This window comes from Halyomorpha halys, unplaced genomic scaffold, assembly GCF_000696795.3.
Source record: "Halyomorpha halys isolate HHAL.00 unplaced genomic scaffold, Hhal_1.1 Scaffold1427.1, whole genome shotgun sequence".
NCBI classification, from domain to species: Eukaryota; Metazoa; Arthropoda; class Insecta; order Hemiptera; family Pentatomidae; genus Halyomorpha; species Halyomorpha halys.
Window position 1 is genome coordinate 169,096 of NW_027108166.1, and position 11,259 is coordinate 180,354.

General features: G+C 28.1%; 1 protein-coding gene across 2 annotated transcripts in view; it reads right to left on the reverse strand.

Annotated features, from left to right (window-relative positions):
* Positions 1 to 8,969, reverse strand: part of Ada2b (Transcriptional adapter 2B) — a 33,471-nt gene extending 24,502 nt beyond the window's left edge. The window contains exons 1-8 of one of the 2 annotated variants that reach the window (XM_014434808.2): positions 8,826 to 8,969; positions 8,647 to 8,744; positions 8,078 to 8,137; positions 7,850 to 7,991; positions 6,753 to 6,961; positions 5,170 to 5,245; positions 2,998 to 3,145; positions 1,671 to 1,866 (exon numbers count right to left, since the gene is read on the reverse strand). In XM_014434808.2, coding sequence (XP_014290294.1) covers positions 1,671 to 1,866; positions 2,998 to 3,145; positions 5,170 to 5,245; positions 6,753 to 6,961; positions 7,850 to 7,991; positions 8,078 to 8,137; positions 8,647 to 8,744; positions 8,826 to 8,835 — 939 coding nt within the window. In that variant the 5' untranslated portion in view covers positions 8,836 to 8,969. The remainder of the gene's footprint in view (positions 1 to 1,670; positions 1,867 to 2,997; positions 3,146 to 5,169; positions 5,246 to 6,752; positions 6,962 to 7,849; positions 7,992 to 8,077; positions 8,138 to 8,646; positions 8,745 to 8,825) is intronic. The other variant, XM_014434809.2, reaches the window with a different exon arrangement.
* Between the last annotated feature and the right edge of the window lie 2,290 nt (positions 8,970 to 11,259).

Here is an 11,259-nt window from a genome sequence, read left to right on the forward strand (position 1 = left end):
TTATTCTACATATCTCAACATATATTAAGAGACCCTAACATGTTAGAAATCAAGAAAGTTAAAATTAATCGATACGCGGTCTTAAAATCGATAGCTTTTTCATATTCTACATATTCTGAAACATATAAAGGGACCCTTATATGTTTTGAAATCAGAAACGTTAAAATAAATCGATAGTCTTTTCATATTCTACATATCCCAAAATATAAAAAGGGACTCTTATATGTTTTGAAATCAGAAAAGTTAAAATTAATATATACGCGATCATAAAATATATCTATGTACAGCTGGAAGACAAAAAATGTCCTCTTTATACAAATACAAACGTATTCAGATGGTTAATAATTTAATTTTTTCGAATAAGAGATTATTTTTCTATATAATGGATGAATATAAAAGTATTCAAATGGTTATTTGAATTGTTTTGCCCGAATAATTGATTATTCGTGTAAAATAATGACGAATAAAAAAGTAATCGGATGGTTAATCATATGTTTTGTACAAATAATTGATTATTCGTGTAAAATGAATGAAAAAGTATTTGGATAGTTAATCATATGTTTTTGTATGAATAATTGATTATTCGAGTAGAAAATTCATGAATAAAAAAGTATTCGTCTCTCGTCATTGGAATAATATTTGCCTAACTCTGTTTTAGTATGTCAAAAAGATATCAACAAAAAACAAATGAAATTCAAACCCTGTTATGTAAATTAGTTCCACTCAAAAATCTACACCTCTTCAATATTTTTTTCTTACATAATAAAACTCGATTATCTATTTATTTCTGACAGTCCGTTAATAAATTTATTTCCTTTATTATATGGTATACAGATTTTATTTTTCATTAACAATAAAAGTTAAATATAATGTTAACATTCAGTTTTGAAAAATCTTCAATATGTGGCTATCTGAGAAGTATAATGTTTTATGATTTGCCAAAGAGATAATTGAGCTAGATTAAAGAAGTTGAAAAATTGAAATTCCAGCCTTTAAATTAGGAATATAAAATTATTTAATACAATTAGCTTAGCTCTTTAACCATGGACAAAATTTTAGGTTTTTTTATGAAACTATGAAAATAAATTCTCAAAATGTTGATTTGTGATTATTTGGAAAAAAATGTTTATTTTTGAAAAAATTGTATCCGAGGAACAATTTAACGTAAAGAGCTCTCAAATTTTTACTACTTTAAAATAGGTTTTATTAATTTTTATCGTGCAGTAAATAGCTTTAAAGATATTGAGCACCGAGTGAAATATGAGCTTAAATTTTGGACCTTTTCAGGCACCATTTTTAAAACTAATAATATAATCTTTTTCAATATGAAATTTTGTGTAAACTGATACTACAAGAGATTATTTTAATGAATAAAAAAAAAAAAAAATTTAGATTACATCTAAAATGCTTTTTCTAAGCTAATATTTTTCAATACTTTGCATGTCAAAAAAGATACCAACAAAGAAAAAAAAATTTAAATCCTGTCTGTGGGAATTATTTCCACCTATCTCCTATTTTTGCTTTATGCTCTTATTACAACCCTAAGATAATTACAAATTAATTTGAAATAAACTCCCATTTAATACTGAATTTAACGCAAAGATTATAGTTAAGTAGACTTATAAAACACAAAACGTAATAAATAAGTAAAAAAGAAAACTAAATCTTACAGATCCTTTGCTCCTAGCAATTTCTTGTTCATAATGAGCTAATTCTTCTATGCGTGTTAAACCTGCTCTTCTATACCGCAATAGTTCACCAAGCCTTTGCTCAAGTTCTCTCTGTCGCTGAATCGCACGAACTAAAGAGTCATGTTCATTGGCAGTTTGGAACATGCATACACAATGCAACTTCTCTTCAATGTCTCTGTAACAAAAGAAAAAAATTCATTTTTTTTTTTCACAAATATCGTCTTGGATATGTTCTATTTTATAGATTAGGATGATTCATATTAAGATTTACTTCTTTTTATTAATTTCCTAGGAAGGGTTATTTTAATTGAATTTAAAATATTTGAGCATATTACTTCCTTTATTTTATTATTTATACAACATTTTGAGGTTTATTCTATTCCATCTTCACAATTACATGGCATGAGGAATAACAAGATTTGAGAAAAAATCTGGGTCAGAGATTTGAATTCAGTTGAAGCCAGTTCGTAGAATAAACAAAACTAATCTTAAGAGACTTTTAATGCTGTGGTAAGTATGTACCTGTACTTAATAATTGGCTCGACACACCAGCAAATTATAAAAAAAAGTTGTTTTTAATGTAGACTATTTCCAAATATCCTACCTTGAACCCAACTCAAATGATTTCCTACTGTGAGATTTGACATAAAAAAAGTTATAAATTTAAAATTAATGTTCAACAAGTAGTTTATACAAACACAAAGCAACGTCTTTCCAATTTTTATATGGAAAAATTAGTTAAATCAAATTAAAGTATAACCTACTGAGTACGAAACTACTGTTTATTTTCATAACATTCTTCAGAATTGAATAACTGACACAATAGAGTAAAAAATAAAAATGGAATTGATATATAATTATATAATAAATTTAAATAAATAAAAATTAATAAGAACATAAAAATATTAAATCTAAGCCTAGGTTTTCTCACTTTGACAAGCAATAAAATCTCAACAATAGTGAAATAGTGCAAGCCTTGTTTCCATCATAATTCTGTGCTCAGAAATAACATAATATGATTATAATTTCAAACTGTTAAAATAATAATAAAGAATGATTATTACTGGATACCATTTAAAATGATGTAAGGAGCTCGTCAGGGTTTGCTGTAACAGATGAAAACTGAACACCAGAAGAGCGAAAATTTCATAAAAAAAAAAATAGGATAGCTGTGGATGCTTTTTTTAATTTAATTTAATTTTGGATATAAATTAATAATAGGGGGCTATCTTTCAGCATCAACCCAAAGATATAGAGTCCATTAAGTGTAATGTGATTTATTTTTATTCGATTAAAAAAGTCTTACTGTTCCATGCTATTTTTTCGCCTATAATGCCTGTCTTTTCTGTCTGTGAAAAACTTAGAAACTAGCTGGTAATCTCGACAAACTTCTTTCATCCTCGCTCGTTCACGCAGCTTTTCCATATACATGTCTACATGAACCAGTTTCAAGGCTGTAACAGAAAAATATATAATATTAATAATAATCTTAATTAATATTAGAAGTAACCTTAAAATAATTGAGGTGTAATACTTTAAATAAAATAAATTTTATCTAATTTTAGTCTCAAAACAATATATATTTCTTCATAAGTCCGACGTTTCGGCCATCCTCAAGGATGATACAATTTTAGAACCACATCAATTTTAAAAAACTTTATGCATGTTATTCTGTCTAGGTCATTAATGTCAGTCTAAAATTACCCTATTTATCGATTCTTCATATTAAATAAAACTATTGATCACAGTTAATTTTCACTATAATAATTCATCACATATTTTTGTATTTTTTTTTTATTGTTGTGATAAATTATATTAGTGAAAATTAACTGTGATTAAAAGTTTTAATTTAATATGAAGAATTGACAAAATAGAGTAATAGTGGATTTTTTTTTTTTTTTAATCAAACAAAGTTTTTTCAAGGATACAGAGAGAGAGAGAGAGAGAGAGAGAGAGAGAGAGAGAGAGAGAGAGAGAGAGAAAGTTCGTGATATCTAAGAATCCAATTTATCAAGAAAAGACTAAATATAGCTTAATTTAATGCCATTCTCTGGCCCTATACCCAAAAATTATTGAATTGGTTAGCAGACAGGCTAAATTCGTAATAAATATTTGATACTAGATTTGCCTCTGTTACGTACACGAGTTATATTGTTTCTTGCATCAAGTGCAATCCTTTAAAATATGAAATCAACTAATAATTGTTGATTGATCGTGTGTAATAAAATAAAAGAAAGATAGACTGGGTACAGCTAAACTATTCATTATAAGGCAATGTTTCGTCCCACTTTATAGAGCTTCATCATGGATTTCAGTATGAAGGAAAGCAAGAGAATGAATCATTTCCTTCATACCCAAAGCCCTACAATGTGGAGACATAAATAGTTTTTAATATTTCAGTTATTTTTTATTGTATATAAATAAACTTTTGGTTGGTTAATAATGTATTATAAAACAGATTTGACTAAAATTTCTCGTTCCATCTCCTTTAATTAACTTTTTTTTCTTACCCTCCGATTTTTATTGTTAATAAGCAATTAGCATACATAAATTTAGTAAATTGTAGGAGGATAGTCCGGGAGGGAGGTCAATAGGGGTATTAAAATATTAAAAGAAAACTATTGATTGTAAACACAAGTTTTGCCCCACTTTGCAGGGCTAAATGAAAAAAAAAAAAAAAGATACAAACATTTTAGAACACATTAAAATAAAAAAATATTTCACAATAATTGTTATGTTTATAAACTATATAGAAAAGAATTAATAATAACAATATAAGGAAATACACATGTAGGTAGACCGGAAACAAGTTACTAATAAATATAATCAGGTGTGATAGAAGTTCTCAATATAGATCTAGACACATAAATTGTAGGAGACTACTCATTAAAATCAGTTTTAGACATGATGAAGAGGTAGGTGTAAAAGATAGAACAGATAGCTGAAGTATAGTAATAGTTCTTCTCTATATATTTTATAAACATAACAATTGTTCTAAAATGTTTTTTTCATTTAGCCCTGCAAAGTATGGCGAAACGTTGGTTTACAATAAATAGTTTTCTTTTACTATTTTGATACCTTTATTGACCACCACCCGCACTATCCTCCTACAATCTACTTCATATGGTCAACTATCTTCCTTCAATATAAATTTAGTAAACATTTTCTTTAGTTTATCTAATAATGTTTGTGTAGAAAATGAACTTGCTAAAAGTATTAAGTTGCATTAATTAGCTCAACTATAAAAATTTCCTCGACCAATCACTATCTACCCTCATATCCTCCCACACCAACACAGTTATCATAATGCAACCACATTAGTGCATGATGAGTCGAGGCTACTACCACAAAAAAAGAATTGTGGTCTGCGTTGGATATTGATTGAAATTTTAATATTCTAGAGAATTAAAATTTCATTACACCAACAAAATAACACAAATATATTTATAACAAACTATTAAATATAATACAAACTTACCTATATCCAAGTCATCTTCATCAGTACTACTAACGTTCAATTGTGATACTAGTGATTCTGCTTCGTTCTGATACTCCTGTAAAGTAACAATAACTATTATAGAACGAAGTATCATTTTTTTTTTCTACTAATATCCTTGGTTCTATGAAGTAATAAAATAAAATGTTATAATTCCGAATAGCAAGCATTTGTTTGAGTGATTTAAATAAATTAACAGTTCATCAGCAGATAAAAAAAAGGAAATAGATATTAGCAAAACATAAAACATTCAATACTACAATAAACTTTATAAAACAGAACTGAACTCTTTCATAATAAAAATACTTAATGGCAGGGTTTTCAAAAAATAATGGATTGTTTTGAAAAATGTAAGCAAAATAATGAGTCACAATCAAATAAAATGTCAATTTTCACATAATTCTGCAAATAGAGCAAAACTAATGGTATGGAATAATAGGCATAGTTCGCTATATTAAAATGTATATTAATGCACAGTCCCCTCTAGACTACTCTGATCTTTTTTCAAATGTAAAAATGTATGTAATAGGTAGATATAGGACGGGGCGGAGAAGTAAGGTAAAGTGGGCGGGCTATTCCATGATGTATACTATTAGTTATTTTATTTTGTATACTTTTACTTTTTTTTGCTCTACAGACCTTATAGATTTTAGTTCCCCAAACCAGCCTTCTCCACGCCTGCCTATCTTGCTCTACTACTTTCCAATTTGCTGCATGTAGATCTTAGTCTCTTTGTTGATTTGGTGTATCTATCTGGTTTTTGGCTTCCCATATGGTCTCTTGCCAACTATACTAGCATTCATTGTTATGTAGAGACGTACTGATGGATTGCTTTGAGCCACAATTCCCACCCATCTTAACCTCCTTGCCTTCATGTCAGTTTTGTATACTATTAGCTGTTTTATACTTCTTACTGTGACACTAATAGTGTTATACCATTTTATTTTAGAATATTGGACCTGAATAGAGAAGTCTCAATCGTCACTCTGCTTTAATCATTTTAATTGCATGAAAAATGATAAATTGCAGATTATTAATTTTTACTTGTATACCCTTAAATGAAGAACTTTTTAAAAAATCTCCAAAGTAAAAAGAATTTCTTCTAATTGCATTGACGACGCCCTATTGTTTGTAAAGTTAAATTGCTCATAATTTTCACCTAAAAAATCCTAAAATATGAACTTTTATGTTTGTGAAAGTCGTTTGACATGTACATCCCACAAGATTTTTAACAGCTGTGTTCTGATCTTAGCCATTTAAAAATTAATTTTTTGGACAAGCTATCAAAAATTTTAATAGTTGTTTTTGAAAGGCTAAAAAAAAAAGAAAAAAAGAAGCTTTTGTGGAGTACAAAAAGTTTCAAAATGGGCTGTTTTAAGGGAAGCCAATTGGATACCCCACCTTTATCGTATATATGTTTTACAAAATAACAATCTCTGAGTCTGAGGATAATGAATGAAATAATTAATGAAAGCACAATGTAAATAACAAAAGTTTAGCGATAATGGATATTTCCTGATAAAATTATTAAAAGATCAAGAAATAAAAGAAAAAAAAACACACACCCTTTCAAAATCTCCCCTCTGAGGCATATAACCTAACTGTGCAGCTTCTTTCGACGATACATCTAAAGGCGGAAGATATGAGTTAGGGGTTTCTTGTGGCTGGCCGATGCCCAAGTCTTTTAGTTTAGCTCGCCTCTCATAAGCAGGCTGCCAAGTACAATGCCCAATGTTACCATCCACATAATGGGCCATGTATTCATCCCTCGCCTCTGCAATCAGAAAAAAAATTATGTTTATAAGTAACTCACTTAATTAAATGTACTGTAATATACACCTAAGAGGTAGGTAACTATGTTTATTTCGAAATAAAAGTCTATAAGTCCAATTTTCCTAAATACATTTTTATTGTTTCCAAATTGGCTTAAAAGATTTAGAAAACCCTAAATTTATTAACTGGACATAAATGTGATATTAAAAAGCAATTTCCAGACCAATCAGAAAATGCAACAAACTTATATTTAGTTAGACTAGTTGCTGTTCATTATTGGTATGAGGGAAGGAGAAACTCCTACGAGATTCTTGTCAGTAAATTTCTGATAATTGAATTTAATAAAAATTATAATTATTCCATACTATATACCAAATAAAAACATATTTTATTATTGACACCTCGCAGAAGCCAATAACCTCGTGGATCAGATATTATGAAGTATAACTTTAAATGAACTCAAAAAGTACTTCAAAACTGGAAAGCTTAAGGAAAATAGATTAGACAAAGGCATCATTAACCCGGGAGAGGTGTAGCCTTAAGCATTTTGCTCATATTAGGAAATAAATACCAATATTTTCCTAATATTTCATCTAATTTGTTTATACCTTTGTCTACCTTCCTTAATCCTTAATGATGTTATAGTTGCTTGCTTAGTTTACTCCCTCTTTTACCTCCCTACCTATACTCAATTCAGTTCTGCTCTGGTCTCCTCACAACGGTAAGACTGAGTATTTCTCTCATGAGTACACTCCTAATGTGACACAGTTTTTCCTCATTTGAGCATTTAGCTTACCTGGACATCTGCATTTCTTATAATAAATCATGAGCTGTGGTATCACCGGGTTGAAAATAATTGTATCTGAAACAATAAGAGGAAAATAATTACCGTCTGCTGTCCTTGTTTGTATTCGTTGACTGATTTCTTCCCAATTTCCAAACCCATACTGCTCTATTCCATTTAATAACTGCAATTCTTCTCTGGCAGTCCATTTGTTTTTACTCCGAAATATTTCTATAGCCCCAGGATCCTGAATACAAATTAAAGGAGAATAACTCATCGATATTTCTAGATTTTACATATGTAATATTAAAAAAAAAAAAATTATGCACTCACCACAAACTGATATGAATGGTCATTTTTGTGAGGGCCAATTTCAGCACCTACAGAAAAGCACTGAAAAACAAAATAGTAAGAAAAACATTTGCATTGGAAATGAGAATTTAGAAGAAAAGAGGGGACTGAGAGGTTATAATGTTTTGTTTGAAAACATTGAATCAACCGGTGATTACCAAGTAAATTAATTTATCACTCCTCTGAAGTTAATGTGCAAATGATTTAATAATTATGAAATGTTTGAATAATATTCTGTATTATTGTTAAAAAATAATGTTTCCGAATTAAAACAAATTACGAAATAATAAAAAAAAAGTGTTATCAAACTTCAAATGGTGATAACATAATAAGCTTGTAAATAAAACGTAGGGATAACAGGCTGGGCAGTTAACGGTTTAATTGTAAAAATCACATCATAGATCAAAAACACATCGATAAAACTGATAAAATTAAAGAATCAGACCAATAATTTCCAAAAATTTGAACCAATGACAAGGTGAGTGGGTCATGTGACATATTTGAATATCCCACTTATCAGAGGGGGTTGCCCTCGCACAAGCGCGTCATACCTGGAGGCATAAATCGAAGTCCTTGCACTCAACACATTTCACTCTAACTCCGGTAATATCATCGAGGCAATACGTGCAACTGTATTTGGCAAACAGATCTGAAACCGAAATGGGTTTACGTTAGTTATAAAGGAAATTAAGAAAAGCCCGAACATCAAATAACCACAATGAGTTCTTACCGGCCGCCATCTTTGTTTTGGCCTAGCTTCAATAAGCCAACTTCAGTTGATCCGTTGCTGTTATGATAATTCAAAATAAATTAAATTTTGTTAGAAGGTATTTATAATTATAATCACTTTGAGAATCCAACTGTAATTTTCCTTCTTTTAAAAATTTTTCTTCATGTATTCCAAAGACGAATACAGATTACGAATTCAAAATTGCTTTGTCACTGAAAAAAACAAAATTAAACAAACTATTATAATGATGTCATTAAGAGCAATTTAAAATACATTAGGTTAATAAAGTATATTTATAAATAAGGATTTTCTTATTTTAAAACTCGAAACTTACACACTATTTTAAACATCGAATAAGAGGGGGGGGGGAGGAAATTAAAAATATAGAGAAAGTAATAATAATAATTTTCAAGCTATTTATTTCACAGTTGAAAATAAACGATTGGGTAACTCTTACACATACTCGAAAATTTAAAACCAACAGCACAATCGATTCTACTGAAAAAAAGCGGGAAGCATTAATAAAAATGCTCAGTAACAAGAACTCATTTCTTGTAAATCTTTAAAAATGCTTGTTTTAAAACTAAAATACTAATGATAAAATATTAAATGAAAAATTAAATGGTTATTATGATTTCATTTCATACTCATAAATAATTATAGAACATCTCATTTACTATCATTAAAATCTAGAAAGAAGAAAAAGGTAAGTGGTATTTAATAATCAAACATACTGATTAGTAAATTGATAATTTATTTTTGTTTTAGATTAATTAGAAATTGATTATGAACAGATTTATTATATTTTTTACAGAAGGTAAGAATAAGCAGCTGAATGTTTAATAAATTTAAATGTATGAAATTTATCTTTAAATCTCACATTTGAATTTAGCTGGAATTAAAAAAAAGGGTATAGGATAAATTTAAAATATTTTAATTTTTAAGTTACTATAATTTAAAATGCTTTAATTTGTGTAAAAACCACAATTCAGAAATTTGTCGTAAGGTATCTATCTGGATGCTTTTAGTTATAAATTATAATTTGATTATCTTCAGGTTATATTTGTTGATCAAAACATCGCTAAATTTATTTAAATATATATTTATAATACCTGTGTTTTTATTGTTAACATGTAAAAAATATTCATAATACTCTAAATAGTTGAAAGCTTCACTTCAATATCCTTTAAAAAATAATGGATACATTATATTCTTCCATTAATTCTGAATTATGTTTAATAATCTTAAATTATTAAACACTATCAATAGGACATAAATTTTACTCATTTAGAAAATTTTATATTTAAACGAGATAAAAAAAAAAATGTATCATTAAATCAACTGAGGAAAAAAAGGGGGGAGAGGAAGTTGACTATATAACTTAAAAATGTTAAGTTATACATCCATATAACCATCCAAGCTTCTCAGTGGTTTCAATAGAAATTTCAATTTGTTTTACAATCTATGTGTGGTGTATTTCAGTTGTTCAAAAAAATATTACTTAAGTACCAAAAATTGCAAGGAATATTTTACTGTATTGCAAGCAAAAATTATACTTAATGATTGCTTCTCTTTTTGTCACTTTTTTTTGGATGTTGTATTCTCTGTAAATTTTAATGAATCATTTATAAAATCTTACAAAAAACAAATTTCTAAAATATATGCATATACAAAACAATACTACAATTTAGTTTTTATCTTATAACGAATTGAATACCGAGAAAAGTTTGTGTTATCTTATGTAAGCTGATACTAGCTTAAACAAAGATAGATTTATTCAACTAATAGTGGTTTAAGATTGCAAATTATCAACAGTCTAACTCAGTTCTTAATTTATAAAAAAATATTACTACTACTAAGAGCAAATTAGAATAATGAGGTGTAGATAGTTGACGGTAGATTAATGATTGGAGAAGATTGACGGGGGGTGCGGTCAGCATAGAACAACATAAATAAACAAAACCATAAAGGAGGTATAAAATAAATAAACATGGTTTTGTCTATTTATGTTGTTCTTTGCTGACCGCACCCCCCCGACAAACTTTTCCAAGCAAATTAGAATAGATTGAACACGTAGAATCTAAATACATTCAGTTTTACAATTATGAGAGATGATAATTTTTTTCCTTCCATCAAATCCATATAAGAGATTTTGCTCTAAATGGTGTATAAAATACAAAATCACAGGATAATTTATATTTTAATTTGTTAACTGGAAATATTTTAAAATTATTAACATAAGATCTTATTTTTATGTCAAAGATTTTTATTTATTACTCTTGTATCTTACCTGAAAATAATTTAATAATCATTAAAAATGATTTTTGCACTGCATCGAAGGTCATTAGAGGAAGTAGGATGCATTTTATACCCAAAATGTACATGTACATAATAGCTTGATTGATAATAATGAAAATGAGAAAACGATAATAGC